Here is a 25,919-nt window from a genome sequence, read left to right as displayed (position 1 = left end):
TTCAGAAGTCACAGGTCATTTCAGATGGACTTGAAGTCCTTTCAAAGGATCTGATTTTCAGAAGGTCCAGTGAATAACAGGTTTGGGCTGCGCGCTCCTACTCAAGCATTGGCCATGTCACCAAAAGATGCTCTTAATACAATCTCATGATCTGTTCCCCACACATCACGCACGGCAGAGCAATGAAATCAATACAATATAGAAAACTACGCCTTAACAAAGCTCCTCCAATGGCAAACCTGGTCCTTACATAGTGTCAAAGCAGGAAGAAAAATCAGCACAGGTAACAATCATCTCCTTTGAAATAAGAAATAAAAAAGCTGTATTTCTTTCCTTCAGGTTTTTTTGGTTGCTTGGTTTTCTTTGTTTTTTTTTTTTTTTACTCATGACAGTGTTCATTAAAAATATTAAATATGCCTTGGAGAAGGTAATATCCTCTTCGTAAAATATGGAAAAATAAACTTTACAGGACAGGTAAGATAGCTGCTCTAAGAGATGAGATCCAGAGACCCATTAGCATGGAGGGCTGGTTTTGCCTTCCTTGCCCCCAGACTCTTAAAACTATCGTGTTGCATGAATGCTAAAAGACAAGAATACATACAAACAGTAAAATGTTTATTTTCTTAGAAAAAAAGAGATTCAAAATGATTGCGATCACACTCCCATTCGTGCTCAGCAAAGCCAGTACTGCAAGCTTAGTCCTCGATTACGATACCTATTAAATGAAACTCTTTTTCCTCTTAAAATACAAATTCCTGCTCTTGCATCACTTCCAGTATTTCAGTGATAACATGCTTTTAATGGATAACAGTTTCTCAGCTTCTTCTCAGCAGAGAAACAAGGCCTGCATGGCAAAAACATCCCATCTCCAAAGCTTGAAATCACCAGCATGAATAAGCACTCCAGCCCGAACGCGGACTGACAGACAGCTTAAGGGTGTTTCTTAGATGCTTGAATGTTCACTTATGGAAGCTTGGTATAACACTACCTCATCTGATAGAAAACAGGCCAGAAGCCTCAATAAAATCAACAACGTCTTTTGGATTAACTTTAAGGATTTGCTGCGTATCTGGACACAGAAAAAAGTGAGAAGTTGCAACAAGTTTTAACTAGCAGCAACAAAAACAGTTCCTTACGAGTTCTTAGCAATATTCCTCATCTGTTCATTAAGAAACACTGCAACTGAATGGAGCATATAATGTGGAAATGGTCTTCTTCTGTTATGTAGTGCTGTTTGCTTTAGAAGACTTCCAAAAGGTCTTGACTGGGTTGTAATTATTTACACAGTAGGTACTCCTGGGGCGAGTGGCAGAATTGGCACTATGTGACATCCTCCTCTTCTGAACAGTAATCGCGACCCTGCAAGGAGAAAAGCCAGACAGTGAGGGAGGGGAGTAACAGAAAGCAAGGGGGCACTTACTAATCATAGAATCATAGAATAACCAGGTTGGAAGAGACCCACCGGATCATCGAGTCCAACCATTCCTATCAAACACTAAATCATGTCCCTCAGTGCCTTGTCCACCCGTCCCTTAAACACCTCCAGGGAAGGTGACTCAATAGGCTAAGCTTCACAAAACCCAGATCAGTGACCAGCCATGTTACACCTCGCATCTCATCCCAAACACCAGGCTTGCAGTAACATCATCTATCTAGGTATCACCCTCAGGAAGGTCTGGAGAAGACAAGCCCTGTCCTTCACTAGCTGTTCCTTGCAAAGCAGCAAGAGGACTCAACAGGACCTCCTGTCATCGTTTCTCTACATGGGAACAGCTGGAGCTGAGCTTTTCAACACACAAGCCACCCAAGATATCCTGCATAAAACAAGTGTCTTGAATGTAGCGTGGAAAATCTTGACCTCTGGGCTCTTCCCCGTGTGCTGGGTGCATCACCTGAGTGCTCGCAGGGAAAATCCCAGCAGCTGAGCAAAGGGCTGGCAAAGAAGAAGAAGAGGAGAAACACAAGAGTCTCAGCCTTGCAATAAAGTGTAAAAGCTCGACAACAGCCTGTAAGCTGCAGAGACCAACTCAGCAGTGATAAAATGGGTGAAACTCAACCCAAAGGGTACCCAGTAGCCCACAAATCAAAACCAGTCAATGTCCTGTCTAGAAAGAGTGGGAGAGGAAGAAAGAAAGTAAATAAAAGGAAAAGGAGGGATGTTTCTTTATGCAGTCATCAGTTTATCTGAGATGCACGTACGCGTTAGGACGAAAGGCTCCAGAATGTTTCTGCAATTAAAATCCCACTGTTAATTGTGGAGGGCACTTTGTGTCCATACCCAGGCACCTGCAGCACTTTAACAGCAATCTACGTCCTATAGCTATCAGTAAAAGGGCCTTCTTAGTATGGTGACCCACCCACCCCCAAGAGACTAATCAGCCCTCATTTCATTCAGCAACAAGCGACCCAGAAAGAAAGAAAAAATTACATCTTTTTAAAGTAAAAAATTTGATTCAGAAAGAAGAAATGCCAAAATATGTTGCAGTGAAGCCCAAATCCACTGGTTTAGACTTTTGGACAAAATCATGAGACTGGTGATGAAGGCTTTGTCCAATATGTTTCAGAGCTGTGAAAGCCAGCAGTAGGGATTGATGATTGAGGCTCAGGGCATTTCCAGGAGACTCATTTACATGGTTCCCTGGCCTCCTGCTCATGTAGGTGCCCCACGGCCCATCGTTCCCCACAACACTCCTCACCAGGGGCCATCAGTACTATTAAAAGCTGAAACAGACCAAAAAGATGGAAGAAAGCCGTCTTGTGTTTTTTTCCTCCCATTCCTCCTGCTGTTCTACTCCTTCTGGGTTTGACCCATGACAACTAGGGTCATTCCACTTCAAAAGGATGCCAAGAAACTGCTTCAAAAGCAATGTGCTGAAGAAGTCCTTGGCACGGCGTAATCCCACCTCTCTCCCACTGCCTGCAGGCTGCCGAGAGCCAGGCTGCTGCCGCCAGACACTTTACTTCCATCTTCCTGCTGGTGCAGATGGAGACATGCTGGTGCCTGGGAGGTGGCCTTCAAGGCTGTGGCCCTCGGTTGCTGGTGGGCAGGGAGCTGCTGCCACCCCTGACTTGATGATCTGATGGGTCTCTTCCAACTTGGTGATTCTACAATTCCCAAGTGTCCCGCTAGCCTGCTCCTTCCCATGACCGAGTGGGCAGCAGCGGCACAGCCAAAGAGGGGAGGAGGGCGAGAACTGCTTGAAATGCCAGAAACACCTCCCACGCTGTCCTCCAGCGTGACACGCAGCTCTTCCACCCACCGAGCCCAGCACAGACCCACAACCCTGACCCAACCAGCTAATTGGATGCCTACACGGTGGCAACACCTGCTGGCAAGGTGAGGAGCCCCAGGCTGCCGTGGTTATTGCAGGGAAATGCTCCAGCGCTGGGTTTGCCCTGGCACTCACTTCAGCAGGGACGGCCCAGCCAACGTGCCAGCTGGAGTGAAGGCGGAGGGCTTGGCGAGTGAGCTGGGGTGTACCAAAAAAGGCTTCTGCAGCCGCTCAGCGACTGGCTGAAGTCTTTGTGTCACCTGCCCCTTCTGTGCTGCAGGGCTGTGTGGAGTAGCACGCTGCGATGCACGGGAATGGACGCATCTGTCACACGCCAGGAAGAACGTTGGCGTGGAGGCACGGCAGGCTGGCAGCTTGCATGCAAAATTAAGGGCTTTGCTTTCACAGAACCACAGAATCACCAGGTTGGAAGAGACCCACTGGATCATCGAGTCCAACCATTCCTATCAAACACTAAACCACGTCCCTCAGAGCCTCGTCCACCCATGCCTTAAACACCTCCAGGGAAGGTGACTCTTCACTTGAGGTTAAAATGACATTGCTTTTCTTTCTTCCTTGGGAGAATGAAGGGCCACATCCACCCTCTCAATGGTGGAGTGTGATACAACCAGCAGGACCACACCGCTCTGGGAGGTTTAGCTTTGTCAAGGGTGGGAATCAGCCGTGATGACAAACACCCTGTTCAGCACGTATTCCTGCACCCATCCCACGCCCGCTGCCCTGGCTACGCTGCAAAGACCAACACCAACACAAGCCCAGCATTGAACTCCAGCATGAAAAAGAAGTGTGTGGGGCTCAGACCAGTAAAGTCCAAAACGTCCTGGCCCAGCTAAGCACAGCTAACCACATGCTAGTCTTAAATCACAAGGGAAACAGCAGTTAAGTTCCGGAGCAGCTTCTGAGCAGAAAGCCAAGCAGGTTGTTTAGCATAGTCTTGAAGGAGGGCTCGTGGCAAGGGCAGTCTCTTTGAGCAAATACACACTAATGGGTATTTACCCTTCTAAAAAGAGCAGGAGAGGGAGAAAACATGCTACAAGGGAGCCAAATAAGTCACAATCCCCCCTCCCTTTTTCCTCAGACAAAAGATTTTGTCTAAAGCTTATTCCCTAATTGAATTTTCATCAGTAATAACAAGGTCAGTATTCCTTAAGAAGATCAGAGAAAGAATAAAGCTGCCTTCCCTGCTGCACTGTAAATCCAACACATCAGCGTTTCTCCTTGGTGCTCCTTGGGCAGAAAGGCAGGAGAGTTCTCCACCTCCCCACGAGCAGAGAACAAAGGCTGCTTCATCCCACTAGGCACTGTGGTCCCAATCCAGTAAAACACTAAAAAAATGTCAATTTTGGACCCCTTGGTTGTTTCAGAAGATGTCTGATAGATGCGTGGTCATACCTGCAGTCAGCAAGAGACCTCATGTGCTTGATAGGAGACTTATCCTGGTGGGGCTGGGCAAACCCACGCTCATAGAATCATAGAATCACCAGCTTGGAAAAGACCCACTGGATCATCGAGTCCAGCCATTCCTATCAAACACCAAACCATGTCCCTCAGCACCTCGTCCACCCGTCCCTTAAACACCTCCACGGAAGGGGACTCAACCACCTCCCTGGGCAGCCTGTTCCAGTGCCCAGTGATCCTTTCTGTGAAAAATTTTTTCCTAATGTCCAGCCTGAACCTCCCCTGGCGGAGCTTGAGGCCATTCCCTCTCATCCTGCCCCCTGTCACTTGGGACAAAAGCCCAGCTCCCTCCTCTCCACAACTTCTTTTTAGGTAGTTGTAGAGAGCAATGATGAGGTCTCTCCTCAGCCTCCTCTTCTCCAGGCTAAACACCCCCAGCTCTCTCAGCCATTCCTCATAAGGCCTGTTCTCCAGCCCCCTCACAAGCTTCGTTGCTCTTCTCTGGACTCGCTCCAGAGCCTCAACATCCTTCTTGTGGTGACGGGCCCAGAACTGAACACAGGATTCAAGAAGCGGTCTCACCAGGGCCGAGTACAGAGGGAGAATAACCTCCCTGGACCTGCTGGTCATGTCGTTTCTGATACAAGCCAAAAGTGGTGAGCTAAGAAATTGCGAAGCTGATAAGGTCTTCTGAAGAAACCACACTGAAATACTGACCATGTGAAGCAGACGTCCAAAAATGAGCTCCAGGATGTGGGCAGAGGAGCTCCAGCAGCACCTGAGCACACACCAAAGTGATGGTGGGGGTGTGTTTGGGAGCAGTTGTGTATCAGGAAAGGAAAGAAGAAATCAGAGAAGGTGACAACCAAACAGAGGAGCATGGAAAATGGGGGTGCAGGATTCCTGGCCAAATCCTGCTCCCTGCTGCCCAGGGGAGCAGGCTCCTGCATCCAGAGGAGCTATAGGCACAAAGCACACAGGAATGTACGGGTTATCATCTAAATAACTCTTATGTTATTAGATATTAAATGTGATACCCATGGAAACCACGGGATATTAAATTAACGATTGAGCACGTAAATGAACTACACTGAGGAAGATAAGAATGGGAACATCCATCCAAGTCCAGGTAACTCCTGAGAAAACCCATCTTTCTCCCTTCCAGTTTCTAAAACCAACTTTCAAGTTTTGTGGACGACCAATAAATGTGTGAATTTAAGGTAATTAAAAAGAAAAGCCCGTGTCCTGTTGCTCTTACCCAAACCAGAAGGGCTCATCCCCTGCTCCCTCTCCTCGCTGCCATCCCTGTGCCCCTACCAGGGCATGCATCACAGCTGATGGGGTCCTTTCAGAGGCAAAAAAAAGGAAAGAGATCCACAGGAAAAGCCCTTTTCCCCATTGTTGCGGGTGACAGGCCAATAAACAAACCCCCACGCCACTTGAATGCAGAAGCCGTCCCTGTTCAATAGCTTTTTGTGCGGCTGGCGGACTTGCCGAGGGAGAGAAGGTGGCTGAGGAGATGTTTCTTCCGCCACGGCTTTGCAGCTTGGCACCAGCATCCTCACGCCACAGCCCTGGTGAGAAGAGGAGGAAGAGGAGGCCGGCCGGCCCAGGAGAGGGAAATGAGCTGCACCAAGCAGCCCTTTCTTCTGCAGAGGCTGAAAGAGCTCGTGGGACACAGTGGTCCCTTTGAGCAGAGATGGCCGGCGCTGGGAAACGTTAGCCTGGCTCTGTGGTGGGAACCCTTTTCATCAATCTGGTTTTGTTTACAGCACTCGCAGAAAGGACGGGAAGAAAATGCCGGGAGGCGGCACTGAATAATTGTATACTGTGCTAATTTTTGTTCGTTTCTTATTTTGTTAGAGAAAAATCAATAGAGTCATTAAGAGCAATCCACTTTGCTAATGAGCTTTAGCCTAGTAATTCTGCTCTTGCATAGGTTTCGGTTAGCAACACCCTCTATTTCAAAGGGCGCTCTTTAAATACGATACAAGGAGCTGCATTGTGTCTTCCCTCTGCATTTCATGCCCGGTTTTACTAACGAGGGGACGGAGCGAGTTGCCGCCGGGCACCTCTCCCATGGCCTCCAACAACAACCCAGCAGACTCCAGCCCCGTTCCCAAGGGCCAGGTCTGTGGAGTGGCAGAGAAACCCACGCAAACCCAACTCGACGTTCAAGACCAAGTTATCTCTTGACCCTGCAGCAGCCAAAACATTAGGCCCTGCACTAAAGGGGCATCTACCAGCTTCACAAGAGTCATGAGAGTTCATAACAAGACTCTTTGTGTGCTATGACGTATTTTTATATCATTTTTTTCCATGAGCATGCTTGCATTGTGATTGTTTTTTATAAACCACTCTTTACCAGTGGTGATTTCCCCTGGAGGAACTTACTTGGATTGCTTTGGGATTTTTTTTTTTAAACCACAAAGCCAGAAATGCTTCTCTTCTAGGGGTACAAGCCCCAGATATAATCCATACAAACTGCTTATCAACAGTCAGTGGTTGCCCAGGAAAGCTGTGGCTGTCCCATCCCCAGAGGTGTTCAAGGCCAGGTTGGATGGGTCTTAGAGCAACTGGATCCAACAGGAGGTATCCCTGCCCATGGCAGGGAGTGGAACTGGATGGACTTTGAGGTCCCTTCCAACCCAAACCATTCCATGATTCTAGGTTGTTATGCCACAGAAACACCATCATGAGAAGTACTCCCTGGCTTGCCATGTACGTATATATGACATACATAGATGAAAAACATATGACATACGTAGATGACAAACATATGACATACAGCCACTGTTTCCTCTGCTGTCAACTGCGTAACCCTACCCAGCTACTCCCCATCTCCCACACAACTTTAAATCTCTGGCTTTGCATCACGTTTTTTTGGGGGGGAGGTTAAGCTCAAATTCTGGTGCCTCTGAAATGATTGGGTTGACTTTAGCAGAACCAACACTTAATCCTATGCGTGGCTCTAACTTTTATACTCTCGGTCAGTCCTACCTCAGCGATCAGTGCTGAGCTTTCCTTTCAGTATCCTTCCCTTCCCACAAGCCCTATGAATTCTATTACCATAATCACAGGCAGTTCTATACGTGCAAGTCCAGCTCTCACTCCCCAAGTGGGGACAGACACTCGCACAGAGATACGAACAGATGTCTCTCTCTGAATGCCTCGCAGTGTTTTGACACCGAATTTTGGTAGAGAGAAGCTCCATGTGTTGGGGTTGACGTGCTGGTTTTTACCTTTGGGTGGCATTTGCAGAAGGCAGCTCAGCTTCGCTGCGCCTGCGCGGACAGCCAGAAGCACGTGCTGGGTATCGACAGGGGTTAGACTTCTAGAGAAATTCTCCAGACAATTTCATTAAGGTTTTTTTTGATCTCCAAGATTCATAAATACTTCATATATTCAGTTGCTAAAACGTCAGCCTGTTTTCTTTCCATTTCAAACTTTGATTGCAGAAATTTTATTTTAGCTGACCTTCTGTCCATTTAATGGTTTTGCCGAGTCCAAAATGCTCATCTAATTTTCCTCTCTAATTCAAAGCACACACATTAGAGCTGTTACTCATTTGTACTAGATGATCTAACACCTCTTGGGATTTCAACGCAAACCAAGGAATGTTTTGCTTCTGACTGTAGAGTTTCTGTAGGCACAGCCCATGGTGTCAGCAACAGACAGCCCGTCCCCGTCACAAATCCAACACTACGCATGGCCACAGTTACCATGTGAACGTTACAATTTGTTTTGGGACCTCATCAACCACAGGCAACGCCCCCCAACTTCTGCAGACTACTGCAGCCCTAACAGGTGAGCTGCCCAGTGTTTTAAGTCTTTTAATTGTTCAACTGCTGTCCCTTACTTCCCTGGAGAAGGGACTTGAAATGCTATTTCGAGATCAAACAAAACCCCTCAAACTCTTATCTTTTTGGCACTGATAGCAGATACCTATAAAAACAATGTATTTTGGAAAAGATTAATTAAAAACCCCAAAACTTCTCTTAGGAAGAGACTGTTTCCTCGGGCATAGGAGGTCCCCAGAGAAAGCAAATCCCATGTTCTGCTGCGGATTAACCCTTGCCAATCCCATCAAGTGTTGGCAGCTTGAAATGCATGAGATTCATCTTTCTGTCTTTGACAGACAGAACTGTGCATTTCCTCTAAACAGGCAATCTCCTGATCTAGGAGATAAATTAGGACAAGAGCCCTATAGAACACCTGCATGCATCTGAGAGGATGGTCCAAACAGTGAGGAGACACAGTCAACCGCATCTCAATGAGGCAGCTGGTGAACGAATGGTATTACTGTCCTGAAACAACCCTCAAAATCAAAACCTAACCTCAATTAGATACAGCCATCAGCTGGTCTGATATGTAGATAAGAGAGATCTTCGGAAAAAACATTTCACTGGAGATTCTGTGTTTGACTTTACGGAAGGTGAGGACGTTATAGAGTCATAGCATAGTTTGGGTTGGAAGGGACTTCAAAGCCCATCCTGTTCCAACTTCCCTGTGATGGGCAGGGACACCTCCCAGTGGATCAGGCCGCCCAAGGCCCCAGTCTGGCCTTGGTTGTCCAAGACCCAGGAAAAGCTATGGAGCTATATGACAGGTGTGAAGTAAAATCTTATTCCTGTGAAATACTGGTATTGAAATAGTCTTCTCAAGAATCTACAAGCTCCTCCTCAATTCTGCTCTTCCTCTTTAACTTTTTGCTTTCATGGATTTGTTCTTTTCTAAGAGTGCTGTAACAATTTACTTGCTTAGGACAAAGAGATTTACCCGCTGTAGCACTCCAGCTCCTAGGACCAGAAGTGCTGGCAAAAATGACAGAAATCCAGAGTCATTCAAGTAAAAATCTCCCTCCTGCTTCGCAACCCAACCAGTTTGGGAGTACACATTATTTATTCCCACTGGGGAAGTAAATATTTAAGAGTATTAAATAAGGTACATGACTCCAAAGTACGAAACGTAAAGAGTATATTGGTGAGTGAACATCAGTTCAAGGTACAAGCAAAGGCTGCGATCTAGACTTGATCCAAACAGCCCATTTAATTCCTCAAGTCTCAGTTTCCCAAGTACTTTGTGGCACAGGTATTCACTACTACCTCACAAAGAAGCCGCGCTTTTCTTTTAAAAAAGACTTATGAAACACAGGAAAGCTGCTATCAAGACAATGAGATACATAAAAAACTATTCACTCTTCTCTTCAAAACATCTCCAATATCATTATTTTACTCAGTGTAGCTCTCAAGGCAGGGTTATCTGTACCTACAGCCACACTAGTCATAACCTTCTGAGCCAGGAGCTATTTTGAAGAGATTCCGCAAGAAATAAGAAGTCTACCCCAGACAGAAACATAGAATAGTTTGGGATGGAAGAGACCTTAAAGATCATCCAGTTCCAACCCCCCCGCCATGGGCAGGGACACATCCCACCAGGCCAGGCTGCCCACTACTGGCATTAAGATTCCAGTTGTCTCCCACAAAGGTTGAAGGAAAACTCGAGTCAGTAAGAGCATAAAACCTCACTTGGTTCTTCTCCTTCATCCAGTAGTCCATGCCTATCCTGAATGCTTGTGTTGATTTCATTTGCCATTCACCTTAGCCTGGTGATATTTCCACAAAACAAAGGTCTCCTTCCAGTACCTCCTGTAACATCTTTACCTTTTTGGTTATCTTTGCACTTGAACTATCTAACCAACGAGTGGTAAGGGGGATCTTGGACCACAGTCCCTCCAAGAACTGGAGAACATGGAGTACTGCAACAGACAGTGTCTGGTTGTCCTCCCCGTAGAGCCAGAAAACCTGCATGTCCTCCCCCGAGTGAAAATGTACAGTTTACTTTATTGTGTCTTACCTTTTCGATTTTTTCATCAAGCATTCTGAAGAATTCTTGTTGGCTTTCAGAGATGTGCATGCTGAAAGGCAAAGGAAAAGTATCAGTACCGAAGGAATTTCTTCCAGTTCAAAATACCAACACTGCAGCCCAGGGCTGTTGAGGGACTCAGCTGTAAACTCTCACCACCGTGAAAAATAAACCCCTTTTTTTAAAATGGTCTTTATAGATGAAAGCATAATCTTTTTTTTTTTTCCCTTCTTTTGGTTTGGCCCCAGAAAAATTACTACATTTAATTCTGTGTATGCCTGCTACACTTGGGATGGTAACTAGGACCCGTGTGAATCCAGAAAAGACCATTCTCTTTTCCAGGCAGGCTGCAGAAACTTAACAGCCTGCTGCCTTTCCTTGGGCCAGTGAGAGCCCCCTCTGTGTCCAAGCAGGTGGTCTTCCAAGACTGCCAGGCTCACCATCACAAAGTGAGATGCCTGCAAAGTGAGGCTGCACTGGAAGATCTACCTGCCCTGCTACGGCTGGGCTCTGTGCTCAACACGTAGGTTGGTCCTTCCCCTCCCAGACGGGTGGTCCTTACTGCTCCCTGAGTGGTGGACCCACTCCAATTAGTTCTGCAGCTCCAAGAGGCTCAGGGTTAGTGATGCCCTTTAGCATTAGTGACAAGGAAAATACTCCTATTCTCTGCCTGTTAACGCTGATGGTGGCACAAGACAAGAAGCCCTTCCCCAGGCGGGACCTGTAAGCTAAAAATACAGGAAGGTCGGACGCAAAGGGAAGAGTGAGGAGACAAAGATGAGGATGCGTGGCAGGCAGTATTTGGGGTGTGCCTGCTTTATTTATGTTAGGGAGTGATGAGAGCCTCTTTCCTGAGAAAACGATATCCCTCTGGGAAGGTGAAGCTGGAGCATCCTCTGGAAACGCAGCAGGGACTTTAAGTGGGACAAAAAAAAGATGTAAAAATGAAGGATGGGAAACTGGTGCCAGTCTTAACAGTGACACCAAATGGTTAGAAAGACACAGCGCTCTTGGAAATCTTCTCTGACACTAAAAGCTAGTTTGGCTTGCTGAATTCCCACCCCAGACTCCTCTAGCTCAGCATGACCCTTTCAGATCTAATGAGTTAATACTTTTCCCAAGTGCCCAACAACACACCACACTTCCCTACAAAGATCAGCATTCATACTTCACTCGCTATCAGGATGAACGTATACAATGATTTGCTTATACTGGACATAAATGAAGTCTCAGTGCGGAAGAGAAAGTCTCACAAGTGGCATTAAAACCTAAAGCTGGTAATTCAGGAGAGGGAACAATTCACCTTTCAGTGCCTGTGGGCATTCTTGTCCCCAGCTGTCTGCTTTCCCTCAGGTTCCCACTTCCACCTGAGATGGGGACAAAAATGCTTCTATGGGGCAGCCAACCTGCATATTCAAGCGTCTTGGAGAGGGACTTCAGGGCAGTACAGCCCTTTCTGGGTAGGTAGGCACAAGAAACATGTTCTTGCTTTTGCAATATCACAGATCCAGTCTTGAATAAAATGAGAAGATGCTGTAATGACTCACCCCAACCATAATTTATAAGGAAAGAAAAGGAAGGAGAGGTGGAAAAGGAGTATTGTGTTGCCAGATACATGAGAAGTCCCACAGGAGGTCCTGTGCAGGTTTGTGGTCTGAACTGTCATGGGTTTCAGATTATAAACCTTAAAAAAACCTACCAATAAAGGTATTTGTGGAGTTGCTGATTAGGAATTCAAATGCATGTAGCCACTTTATAAACAGAAATCCAACAGTAGGTTGGGGAAACAGCAGATGCTTGGGGAAACGGTGGAGGTTTTACCTAACAACTTCACGTCACATTCCGTAACCCTCTGAGAATGGTCCTTGTTTTCACAGGACTGTGATAGGAACATTTCCAACTGTCAATGCAATGACTTCAGGCCTTTTGGTGAATAAAGATCAGCTCTGATTCCTGCAAGGACTTTTAAAAATCAGTTTGATGAAGGGATGGGCTCCCTGACCCCACACAGCCCCTCTGGCTGGGACGCACCAGGAAAGATGAAGGCCAGAAGAAGTGGCCCTTTCCCAGCCAGGCCTCTTGTTAGAGCATCTTACAGACATCTCTGACCCTGCTACAGAGGACGAAGCCGTAATAATGAAGTACAGTTTTTCCGAAGGGTAATTTTACCTCGACCTCCCTGCTGTGAACTTCTTTGCAATTACATCTGAAGAACTCAATTTTTCCTTTTGAAAGGAGGTTGGATTATACTGCCAGTTCAATAGGAAACTACTGAAGTTTCCAGACTTAAAAACATGTACGACCCACTTGGTATGCATTAAGTTTAAGTTAATAAGTGCCCCGAAGGCATGGCATAAAGAACAGCATTTCTGCTATTCTTCAAAATCCAACACCAAAGCTTTAGCACTCTTTTATTATGAACCCGATACATGGCTCCATGTAATCTGTTATTTTCAATCGAATTAGTGATTCAAATGTAACAGTGATTTAGATAAGAAATGATACCCTAATATCAATAACCGGCTCTGTCACAGGAGTTAAATATTTCATGGCATACGTAACGCTGACTGATCTCAGCTGGGGTACGGACACAGAACTGTGAGTGAAGGATGCGGAAACTCTCAGCTACAAAACGACTCTCATTTTAAGAAATGACTCAACCATTTTAAATGGAAGATGTTTACCATCCCTAATCCCAGGCAGTACAGCTGCTAACCTAAGCCAACAGCTAGCAAAAACTTCCCTGGGAACTTAACCGGTAGTATTTAGGGACACTAGCATATAGATAAATCTGTTTATGTGTAAATTGTATAGAAAGCTTAAGAATAACACAGGATTTTACTCCTATAAGGCACAGAAAGATGCACCCCACACATTTTCATGCCCTGCATCTTCACCATGCACAAGAGAGGATGCTGCAGGGATGTCAACACAATCATTGCCCAACTGCATGGACACAGGTGACCTTACACATTTTATTTAAGTCAAATATGGTTTTAGCGCTGCTGGAACCACCAATTTGTTTGTGTTAGGTGATAATCTGGAATCTCACAGATCCTGTTTATTCCAGTGTTTCTTTGCATTAGTATTTAAAAAAACCCCCCAAAAACGTGCACTTACTTTGCTCTGGGTTGATGTACTAATCCTGGGATCTCTTTATTAGATTTAAGTCTTGCATTTGAACTGGCACTTTTTTCCTGAAACACACAGAAACCACACAGCAGAGACACCATTAGCATTTAGAAAGCATAGTGAGCGCGACAGGCATTTGTCATCACGGCGACTGTCACACTCTGCTGGGTTCAGGCTCTTCTACCTGAACAAGCAAAAGAGAAAAGCTCATCAAAAGCAAAATTAAAGGCAATACAATGGATGGAATGACCCCAGGTGGGTAATTTTTAAACGTCACAGGCTTGGAGGCTGGGGGATTGCCTCTGGGGCAGGATGTGTAGCGATTAAATGCCGTGCTGGACAATAACCCTGCAGTGGTCCATGGAAATCCAGGGGAGCATCTGTGGCTGGGCTCCTCATAGAGTCCTGTCGATGATAACACCGCTTGGCACCTTCAACAGAGGAAAGAAAGCACTGGAAGCTCCTGAGTCACCCCAGACCTGCAGGCTTGGTCAGCACCAAGGTGAGAAACAACAGCACTGTGTGGAAAATTATGTGTGGGAGAAAGCATAGATGAAACGCTCCAGTGAGAAGAGCAGCAATGGCAGACTTGGCCTGCTCAGCCAAAAAAGTGGACACAAGAGGTCCAAGGAAGCAAACCAGAATATGTTTATAGGCAAGAACATGACTGTGTCCTCTGTGGAGAACCAGAACCACTAAAAATATCTTAAAATGAGTGCAGAGGGAACAGGGTTTAGTTGAGAGCCAGCATTTCAAGGTAGCATTTTGTCCTTATGCCAAAAGCTTCTGTAAATCAAAGCTTGGTGTGCACGCTTATCTACCGTCTGCAAAATCCTGGAGAAGGATACAGCCCCTCTCACATCCTCCCAGCGCTGCGTGTTAGGTAAAGCCACTGGTGCAGATGGGAAAGCTGAGTGAAACCTCACAGCCCGCCCGCTCCACAAATCCATCTGAATTTCTCAGGCCCGTCATGGTCGTGACAATTTAAGAAATGTAAACTCAAGAATTAGCACTTTTGTGGGTAATTTTGGTGGTTTTGTTTTGTCTTATTTAGCCTTTGAATGTCTGAATTACACGCGATTTTTAAGAGGGCTACTAAATCACTGAATTTAAAAAAAAAAAGAGGCTGTCTAGCAGTTAATATTTTAATGAATAATTCTACAAGGGCTGTAAACATGGACTGCCTCAGCATATTTAACACTGTTTAATGTATATCTTCTAGTCCTCCTAAACAGAAAACAGTGTCTTGCATGAAAATGCAAGAGAAATAAGCTGTTCTTCCAAGCCTTAGCAACCATCTCTGCGTGTTTGTTACATCCCACCAGCTGCTGCCTGCCCAGGAGCCCACGATGTCAAGCCAAAGCAGTAGAACAGAAGACAAAACCATTTGCTTTCAAAGCATCTTCTAACTTTACGAGTGCTAACTGGGGATGCCTACGTGTAGGCACGTTGTGGGTGAGGTGAACACGCATGGACAGTTCTACATCTCATCTGAGTTGATGCATGACTCCCACAACCATTGAGCAACATAAGAAGAGTACGATAGGTCTCACAGAGAAGGCATCAACACCAGAAATCAGCAAAATCCCAACCTCATGCACCAGGTGAGGCTTTATCCTCAAATCTGCTCCACCAGGCCATTTGTCACAACACAGAGGCAGAAATTGGGAATGGTCTGTTCTGCACATCTGGGATGGGCCATGTTCTGCAACCTTAACACCTCCTGCCCACCAACTGCGACACAAAGTGTATTGTGGGCTGTTTCTGTCTCTGCCCACAGTCACCCTGGAGGCAGAGGCCCTTTCCCCACCAAAATCTGCTGTGAATCCATTGCTGCAATCAAAAGTGAAGGGAAGCTCTCATTGACAGTGCGTTCATCACCAGCTGTGATAAATCACAGTGCTGCAAACCTGGCTCTCCACACCTCCTCCTGTGGTTTGAGATCAGTGCAGCTCTGTCAGTTGATGGAATCGGCACAAACTCCAGCCTAAAGAAACCTGTCACTTAGGAACAATTAGAAAGACATAAGAAAAACAGAGGTTCCCTTCTCTCTGGGAGTCCCACGGAAATATTCAGAATATTTACTGACTCACGTTGGAAGAGGGAAATAAAATTCCAGTTTACTTGATTTCAAGATTTCAAAGCTTACTCTACTCCTCCTATTGCTTCTGATAATTAAACTACCTCAATTAACTATTACTTAATTCTTCTATTTAAGCAGAGAGTATGTTACCTTCTGCATCTGTTGCTCAGCAGGAATGAGCAGAAAAAGAGGAGTTAAGATAAAAATAAAACCCAACCAGGTCCTGAATTGGCTCATTGCTTTGTTTATAGCTATTATTTACAGCAGCAATATTTCATTACACTGACCAAATTATTAGCTTGGATAAAAATAGATATTGAAAAATAATTCTTCCAAATACAAACAAATAAAATATTTTTCCCCATCACTTTAAAGACAAACTGACTCATCAGAAATTAATGGATTGGATTCTAACATCCAGCTTACAACAAAATCCTGACATGCTTTAATGCAGCCAGATTGCTCTTCCAGGCTGACTTGGACTTTGGTTGCTTCTTTCAGTCTAATCTCGTTTTCTCCCTTATTTGACATGAAATAAGTTACTGTGCATCAGCAGAACTGTAACTGCTTTTACAGTCCTAATCTGTTGCAGACAGGAATTAATATGCAAAAGTTTGGGTTTAATCTAACTCTGTTCATAGGGGATATTTAAAGTAAATGCAGTAAATGATGCCTCCCACCACAGGCTTAAAACTAAACCCTCCAGGATGCTGTACACAGATAGCGGCGTCACTGAATCTATAGTAAAAAGGTAAATAGTGAACACTTTACTCCCTGTTATTTTGCAATTAATCATTACCAAGGTAAAGCTGTCACCCAATCAAGGTGATTTCATTTGATAGATTTGTTAATTATTGTTAATTCCTCCATACAGAAGGCACCATATCAGGATTTCAGGGCATTAACAGATGGTGGTGACTCTGCTGCCAGATGCTATTAACACAGCAACAGCCACTACTGCCATTATAATTAAATATCTGTCAACATTTCCCTTGACGCTTCCCCTCTCGCAAACCCATTTCTAGAGACACGTGAACACCGTTTGAAGGATTTGGCTTTTCTTCCTCGGACTGCCACAGATGGACTCAGGTGAGCTGCTAATAGGCCACCATCTCTCAGCAAACTCACGGCTTAAGAGAGAAAGGTTGATTTTTAAGAGATGCTTCGCTAAGTGCTAAAATCTTCTATGAAGAGACTATACATTATTTTATGCATTTTTTTAATTGATTAAATTGGCCAGGAAGAAAGCAATGAAAGATGATAGCAACAATTTCACTACCCTAAATAATGGCTCATTTTCATTAACTTGTTCACATTTTGGTTTTTAATTGTTTTCCATCTAAAGTTAGAATTGTGGAATGGTTTGCATTGGAAGGGACCTCAAAGCCCATCCAGTTCCAACCCCCTGGCCAAAATTTCCTCTACTAAGGACGAAGGATTTGCCTGTGATGCCTTAACCCTATAAATTCAGCCTGGAGAAGAGAAGGCTCCAAGGACACCTTAGACTGACCCTCCAGTACCTGAAGGGGCTACAAGAAAGCTGGGGAGGGACTGTTCACAAAGACTTGGAGTGATAGGATGAGGGGCAATGGGTATAAACTGGAGAGGAGCAGGTTTAGACTAGACATGAGGAGGAATTTCTTCATGATGAGAGTGGTGAGGCCTTGGCCCAGATGGGCCTTGGGCAGACTGATCCAATGGGAGGTGTCCCTGCCCATGGCAGGGGGGTGGAACTGCATGATCTTTAAGGTTCCTTCCAACCCAAACTACTCTATGATTCTATAAATACCGCCATGCTTGGAAGTATTTCACAATTCCATATGCCTGGCTCGGGGTGGTCCTGCTTTAGCAGGTAGGTTGCCCCAGCAGACCTCCAGAGGTTCCTTCCAACCTCAATCAGTCTGTGATTGTTAAAAAACAGGACACTGGCAAAAAAAAATTTGAGGTTTGTTAAGTTTTCTCCCTAAGTAACAATGGGAGAGACTGAAGCCTGAAGACTTCAAGCCCAAACTGTAGCCATTCTGTCATGCAAAGGGAAGGCAGAAGATGACACTGCCTGGCATTTGTTTTGGAAAAATCCTCAGATTCTGCAAACCCAGCCAACATCACTCAGTGAGCCTGCACCGATGCTGCAAGTATAACCCAGGCTTGGCAGAGAAAACCCTGTGCTTTCATCAGAGGTCCATGGTGTTCTCAAATTTGTTCCAGAGGGCAGGCTTCATCCTGAAATGAGCCACTTAATGGAGCTCCTTCTTCCTGGCTATTACTGGGAAATTTTGCTGTAGCTATTCCAGCTCCTCAAACACAATACGGAAGAGCAGGAATCGGAAAGCACAAAAAAACCCCAAACCCAATAAAATTACATTTACCAGTCACACACCAAAGCACGCGTACACCTCTGTGTCTTGCTCAGCAAGACCTGGCTTAACACCAACAAGAACCTTTCAGTTGAGCACAAGGTGGCTTTCAGCCAGGCCTTCAAAATGTGTATGAGAAATGCTTGTTGTGCCTGTATTAAAAAAAATTACAACCTATAGGGAGATCCTTCACCAGCTTAGCAAAGAAGCCAGTGTAGAAATTCAGGGTAAGCGCGAGCAAGAAGAACAAAATGATGCTCCAGATGAGCATGGATTACACGGAGCTGGGTGAACTTAAAAAACAAGAAAAAAGAAAAGTGAGACCAGCAGGGAACACACTACAAACTGCAAGAGCAGCTAAAACAGAGACTGATTTACTCCTCCAAGGGAGAGAGCAAACCACCTCACGGCAGAGCATGCACTGGCTGGAGGCAGGACAACAAACCAGCTCTGTCTACAGGTTTGGCCCTATTTCAGTTCTTTCCCCACTGCCTCTCCGATACAAAGCTCCCTCCCCAAAGAGATCTAGTCTGAGGTTACCTGCTTTTTGTTCAGGTTGTCACCTGGCCTGTTTCTTTTTACCTGGATCATCTGTTTGCATATTTGGCTGAATGCAAGATGAACTGGTGCAATATTCCAGCAGCATTTGGCCAACATTCCCAGACACACAGTGTGAATGTTGGGGTTGTCCTATGCAAGGACAGGAGTTGCACTCAATTATCCTTCTGGGTCCCTTCCAACTCAGGGCATTCTGTCATAGACTCATAGAATAGTTCGGGTTGGAAGGGACTTTAAAGATCATCCAGTTCCACCCCTGCCATGGGCAGGGACACCTCCCACTGGATCAGGCTGCCCAAGGCCCATCCAACCTGGCCTTGAACACCTCCAGGGATGGGGGAGCCACAGCTTCTCTGGGCAACCTGGGCCAGGGCCTCACCACCCTCATCATGAAGAAATTCCTCCTCATGTCTCGTCTAAATCTGCCCCTCTCCAGTTCATACCCATTCCCCCTTGTCCTGTCACTCCAAGCCTTTGTAAACAGTCCCTCCCCAGCTTTCTTGTAGTCTCTTCAGGTACTGGAAGGTTGCTCTAAGGTCTCCTTGGAGCCTTCTCTTCTCCAGGCTGAACAACCCCAACTCTCTCAGCATGTCCTCGTGTGGGAGGTGCTCCAACCCTCTGATCATCTCTGTATCCTCGTCTGGGCCCATTCCAACAGCTCCGTATCCTTCTTACGTTGAGGATTCCAGAATTATGATTCTAATAATCAACTTCTAGTTGCTTTTCAATTGCCCTTGAGATGTTAAAAACGGAGGGGGAAGGATTATTAGAAAAACATCTCATGTGCCCATTAGACTCAACTCAAGCTGCCGAGTCTCAGGAAAGCTGAAAAATCTACTCAGAATAAGAAAGCTGAGGGAAAAAAAGAAAGAAAAGAAAAAGGAAGAAGAAGGGTAAAGCTCCCTCTGGAGAGAGTTTCAGGACTTCTCCTGCAGTATCTAAATACAGTTCATCCTCAGTCAAAATCTTTGAGCTTTGATGAAGAACATCATTAAAAAGCAGGAAAAATAAAAAAGAGGGGAAATTTCCACCACTGAAGTGTTTTAAAGGGTGTTAATATCTACTACCTATCATAGCTACAACTTTTTTTAACTTCCTTATTAGCTTTTCAACTCCCTGCCAGTGAATACTACAAAGTCTGGGCTAATTGGTCACGGTAATTCCAATTAATTCTGTCAAGAAACCGAATACCAGGAAAGCTGAACTGAAATCTAGACATGGGAGCAGCTGGCATGGAGATGGGAAATTAAAGCAGGTAAACAGATGACATCACAAATAAGAAACATAAATAATAAATAACTACAACCAATAAATCCTCTAGGGAAACTCACAGCCGCACCTTGCAGCTCACAGATCTCCACTTCTATCACCTCCCCACTGGGATGAGATGTTTGAATCTTTTCTGTACACCTTGTGACACCAAAGTCCAGAAAAATTACCACAGAATCACAGAAAGGTTTGGGTCGGAAGGGACCTTAAAGCCCATCCAGTTCCAACCCCCCTGCCATGGGCAGGGACACCTCCCACCGGATCAGGTTGCTCTAAGTCCCATTCAACCTGGCTATGAACATCTCCAAGGAAAGGGCATCACGTTCTTTGCTGCAGATAAGATTGCTAAGGCTCAAGGTGACCCCTGCAGAAAATGAGAAGTGGGATCACTTGGAAAAAACCTCCATTCTGAAATACGAGGTTTATACTGCCCTAAACACCAGGGTTTTCTGGTTACTTCAGCCTCCATGGTGCTCCAAAAAGTCAGCCAGGGTCAGAAAACAAACATCGCAGACATAAATGCAGACAAAGCAACTGACACTGAATGAAGTTTCATTTCAAACATGAAATTATTTTGCTCCTTCAACAGAAACCTTACTTACCCATGTCATAAACCCCAGATATGGGAATGTGAGAGTGATGGAAAGCAAAGGGAGGGATGCGTCTGCAAGACTTCAAGCAGGAAGCAGTTTGCAAAATGAAGTTGAGGAACATCCCTTCTATGAACAACTCTGGATGAGGCCAAAACCTGTCCCTCACAGTTATACACACTAGAATTAAAGATGACATAGGATTGTCTGGGGGTATGAAGAAAAGTTGCTTATATTGAAAGAAGCCCAGAAACAGTGCAAATAAAAATGCTGTGGGCTGAAAGGAGTCGTACTCTCCAACTCTCATTAATATATCAGAGCGTTAAGGGCTTTGGGACAGAGCAGGTAAAAGTTTTATCTAACAAATAAAAAATAGATGGGAAAAAGTTAAAAGCTGCATTACTGACAACTTATAAGACTAGACTGACCCTTGAGGAAACTTAAGAGGTTTTAAGGCACCTGGCAAGAAATAATACAACTAAGGTTGTTCTTTGCCAGGTATGTTGCTCATCTGGATCATACAGCCACCCTGGGTAACAAAACCTGGCTCAAAATTTAACTTAATAGAATCACAGAACAGTTTGGGTTGGAAAGGACCTTCAAGTCTATCCAGTTCCAATCCCCTGCCATGGGCAGGGACACTTCCAACTGGATCGGGTTGCATCCAATCTAGCCTTGAACACCTCCAGGGATGGGGAGCCACCCCACCCTCACAGGAAAACATTTCTTCCTAAGATGTCATCTCCATCTCCCCTCCTTCAGCTTCAAAATGTTCCCCTTGTCCTACCCTTGCATTCCCTGATCAAGAGCCCCTCCCCAGCTTTCCTGCAACCCCTTTCAGTACTGGAAGCTGCTCTAAGATCACTCTAGAACCTTCTCTTCTCCAAGCTGAACAACCCAAACTCTCTCAGCCTGTCCTCATATGGGTGGTGCTCCAGTCCTCGGGTCATCTCCGTGGCCTCCTATCGACTCGCTCCAACAACTCCATGTCCATCCTGTGCTGAGGACTCCAGAGCTGAACGCAAGACTCCAGGTGGGGTTTCACAAGAGCAGAAGAGAGGTGCAGAATCCCCTCCCTCAACCTGCTCGTTATATTGCTTACAGCTTATGAAGCTTGTGCCATCAATTATTCCCCCACTCCACAAGCTTTTACAGAACTACAGTTATTTATAGTAAATGTATATAGCACTCATGCTCTCAAGTTGTTCTTGCGCCTTTCCTGAAGGCAGTTTTCCACCAAATGTAATAACACAGAAAGAGCTGGCATTAAGCATGAAACAACAATATTGCATGAGGTCTGTAAAACATTTATAGCCAGGAATAAATGGTATAGACACCCTGAAGAGTAACTTGGTGCATTACATGCCCTGCTGCAGATGGGCTGCATATCCATTAGTTTTTTTGCTCCAAGAAGGCACTTTGCTGGAACGGCAAGCAGGTTATTGCTACACCAATTTCTGCAGAGCTTTTTATTGGGATGGGTTTGAAAAGCTTTATGCCCTTCAGACATATATGAGAGAACATATCTAAAGAACAAGATGTGGCCTGTTTGATGGCTTTTAAAACAGCTGGGCCTAAAAATCCAGCAGCTGTAGTGATTTTTGGAAGGCTGGTTTCCTAAGAGTAAACCTGAATTTTTTCAGCCTGTTTTTGGAACAATCTCGCCACTTGCCATTTGGAAAATCAGTTGCCCGAGAGATGCCTTCGCGTCAGGCACAGCAAATAAAGCCTCCTGAGTTCTTCGAAAGCCAACCAAGACTGATGACTCCCCATGTGCACACACACTACCTCACTGCTCAAGTTTTACCGTGCATTTTAGTTTGCGCTCATTGAAAAGGTCAAGCAACCACTTTGAGAAGTCATTAAAAATAACACATGGTTGCCTCCACCTGTGAAACAACAGCAGGTTGAGGATGTCTCCTTTTATAGAATCCACTGGCTCTCATCTGCAAATTACAAGTCTATTTAGACAATGTTTGTTACACATTTCTTATTACACCCAAGTGTACTGAGACCCTCCTAGATACCAGGGCAATGAGAGTGTCACGTTAGTCCAGCCTTAATGGGGGTTTTTGCAGCATACACGTAAGACACTTTTGCCTCTCGTTCAAACCTGAGATTTACAACAGAGGGAATGAGGGAAAGCAGTGAAAGAAAAAGTCCTTCTGGGTTTGTTGCTTACAAGTAAGAGGAAAACCTGAAGTAATTAGAAAATATGGTGCAGATCGTAGAATTGTAGAATAGCTTGGGCTGGAAGGGACCTTAAACATCATCTAGTTCCAACCCCCCTGCCATGAGCAGGGAACCTCCCTGTGATGAAAAGACACGGTTAAATGGTTAAATCAAATGTAAACAGAATAAAATGGTAGCAAGGAACTTTGATGGAGGTAACCCTGAGAAGTGAGATGACAGAAAATTAATCCAGTAGGAGGTGCCCCTGCCTATGACACCCCCTAAAGAAGGGAGTTGGAACTGGGTGAGCTTTGAGGTCCCTTCCAATCCAAACCACTCTATGATTCCATGAAAACTGAAAGTAGGGCTACTCATCCACACAAACACAGTTGGGAGCTCACAGCCTGTGGGGATGAATCTCACGTATAAAGCAACAGCACTTCAACTATCTATCTCCCTGCACTCACCACTATACAGGCACTCTCACATCTGATTTTCCCACAATGCGTTTCCAGTTCCCACAGGCTGAAATCACAGGAAACACCTCCAAACATGAGGAACATCAGAGGCCGCAAGCAGCACGCTCATGCAGATGGACACCGCTGGCCAACCACGCTTCCCACTTGTGGAACTGCACAGCTGAGGAAGGGAAATATCCCATATTAAGGCCCTTTCCAAACCAGTAAGAACTCCTTACAATAAGCTTTCATTCTCCCAGCAATGTCCAAGGCACAGGATTTAAATTTCTGGTAGATTGCAATTATGTAAATCCCACCACTGGAAGATATTTTCCATGTTTGTATTTTGCTCCTCTCAGCATCTGTTTTATTTGCATTAATTCTCATATTTGCACTAGGCACAAGATTGAAGACCCCAGAGAATGAAGTTACAGTTCTTGCTACATGACAGATTTCAGCAAGTGTGGGCAAAATGTACACTTAAAAGGCCATAATAGTTTGAATTATTAAATAAGCCAAGCCAAGAGAGTTGGAGTTGTTCAGCCTGGAGAAGAGAAGGCTCTGAGGAGACCTTAGAGCGACCTTCCAGTACCTGAAGGGGCTACAAGAAAGCTGGAGAGGGACTGTTCACAAAGGCTTGTGGTGATAGGACGAGGGGCAGTGGGTATAAACTGGAGAGGGGCAGATTTAGACTAGACATAAAGAGGAGTTTCTTCACGCTGAGAGTGGTGAGGCCCTGGCCCAGGTTGCCCAGGGAAGCTGTGGCTGCCCCATCCCTGGAGGTGTTCAAGGCCAGGTTGGATGGGCCTTGGGCAGCCTGATCCAGTGGGAGGTGTCCCTGCCCATGGCAGGGGGTTGTAACGTGGATGATCTTTTAAGGTCTCTTCCAACCCAAACCTATGATTCTACGATTTTAAGTACAACATATGTACTACGATACACATGCTGCAGGAGGAGCCTTAAATCTGATCTATGCATTCTGCACCATCTTTTCATCATTTTGGTCAGCCATTACTTTTGAACAGTCAAATAAAATTATTATTATTTCACAAAGAACATAGAAGCCTGCTCACTGAGTTTCCAGCCCTCAAAATATGTAAGTGTGGATTTTATCTGGATTCTCCAAACACATGTAACCAAGAGTAATCCTGAGAACAGATATCAGAATGCATCAGAATAAAAAACAATCACGAGCAGTTTAAAAATTGCACAAGCCATTCAAATCGGTAACGGAGGCTGCATTTGAAGTCTTTATCTCCTCTAAGGTTCCTTGGAAAAAGAGCGGATAAATAAGGTGGTCTCCTCAGCGTAAGCAAAACCAGGCACCAATAAGTAAATATATTCCATCAAGGATATATAAATATAGCTTTGATGCTCAAGATGCTGCAGGTTAGATGAAGATATCCAAGCCAATATTGAGTGAAGAACTAGCATATATCTAGTAATATGCCTGTAAATACTCATGTCTAACATTTAAGATGTCAAAAATGACTGTATGCTTGTTATGGCCTTTACTGCCCATTCTGATTTTAATGTGTCCGTCATCTCACCTTCTGCATCACCTCTTCCCTAACTCACCCCTCAGAGGTGGGAGAGGGCATAGAAAAGACTCAAAATGAGCTCTTCCCTCCTTCTCCAGAAAGCAGCACATCTTTTCTCCAGGGAAGTGTCAGGGCCAGCAGAGTGTGGCTGCCAGGCACCAATTCCAGTGGCGGCAAGGCCATGAGCCAGGCAGATGTTGGGATGTGGCTGGCTGCAAGAGAGGAGGTCTCACACCACACAAGACCAGGCTGGCCAGCAGTGGATCCTTCACTCCCCCACAAAGTGCTAACGGCTCCTTGATCAGAACGTGAAATAGCATCATAGAATAACCAGGTTGGGAGAGACCCACCGGATCATCGAGTCCAACCATTCCTATCAAATACTAAACCATGCCCCGCAGCACCTCGTCCACCTGTGCCTTAAACATCTCCAGGGAAGGTGACTCAACCACCTTCCTGGGCAGCCTGTTCCAGCGCCCAATGACCCTTTCATGAAATTTTTTTCCTAATGTCCAGCCTAAACCTCCCCTGGCGGAGCTTGAGGCCATTCCCTCTCGTACTGTCCCCTGTCACTTGGGAGAAGAGGCCAGCTCCCTCCTCTCTACAATCTCCTTTTAGGTAGTTGTAGAGAGCAATGAGGTCTCCCCTCAGCCTCCTCTTCTCCAGGATAAACAACCCCAGCTCTCTCAGCCACTCCTCATAGGGTCTGTTCTCCAGACCCTTCACCAGCTTCAACACCCTTCTTGTGGTGAGGGGCCCAGAACTGAACACAGGATTCGAGGAGCGGTCTCACCAGTGCTGAGTACAGAGGGAGAAGAACCTCCCTGGACCTGCTGGCCATGCCGTTTCTGACACAAGCCAAGATGCCATTGGCCTTCTTGGCCACCTGGGCCACTGCTGGCTCATGTTCAGTCGCTGTCAACCAAAACCCCCAAGGTCCTTCTCCTCCAGGCAGCTCTCCAGTCAAGACTTCTTGTCTGTAGCTGCACAGGGTTGTTGTGCCCCAAGTGCAGGACCTGGCATTTGGCCTTGTTAAACCTCATGCCATTGGTCTCAGCCCAGCGGTCCAGCCTGTTCAGATCCCTTTGGAGCCTCCCTACCCTCCAGCAGATCAACACTTCCACCCACTTCCTGTTATCCGGAAACTTGCTAAGGGTGCACTCAATGCCTTCTGAAACTGCAAGATAAGCCTCCTGAAAGCTT

The 25,919-nt window shown here is 45.5% G+C and overlaps 1 protein-coding gene across 3 annotated transcripts in view; it reads right to left on the bottom strand.

The window, feature by feature from the left end:
- Positions 1 to 594: 594 nt before the first annotated feature.
- Positions 595 to 25,919, bottom strand: part of C8H1orf21 (chromosome 8 C1orf21 homolog) — a 129,834-nt gene continuing 104,509 nt past the window's right edge. For all 3 annotated transcript variants that reach the window (XM_069862335.1, XM_069862336.1, XM_069862337.1), the window contains 3 exons: positions 13,677 to 13,753; positions 10,548 to 10,608; positions 595 to 1,359 (listed from right to left, as the gene is read on the bottom strand). In XM_069862335.1, the coding sequence (XP_069718436.1) occupies positions 1,321 to 1,359; positions 10,548 to 10,608; positions 13,677 to 13,753 (177 nt within the window). In that variant the 3' untranslated portion in view covers positions 595 to 1,320. The remainder of the gene's footprint in view (positions 1,360 to 10,547; positions 10,609 to 13,676; positions 13,754 to 25,919) is intronic.

This window comes from Phaenicophaeus curvirostris, chromosome 8 (genome assembly GCF_032191515.1).
Source record: "Phaenicophaeus curvirostris isolate KB17595 chromosome 8, BPBGC_Pcur_1.0, whole genome shotgun sequence".
NCBI lineage: Eukaryota > Metazoa > Chordata > Aves > Cuculiformes > Cuculidae > Phaenicophaeus > Phaenicophaeus curvirostris.
The sequence above is the reverse complement of the archived record's forward strand: the minus strand, read 5'-3'. Positions and strand labels throughout refer to the sequence as shown.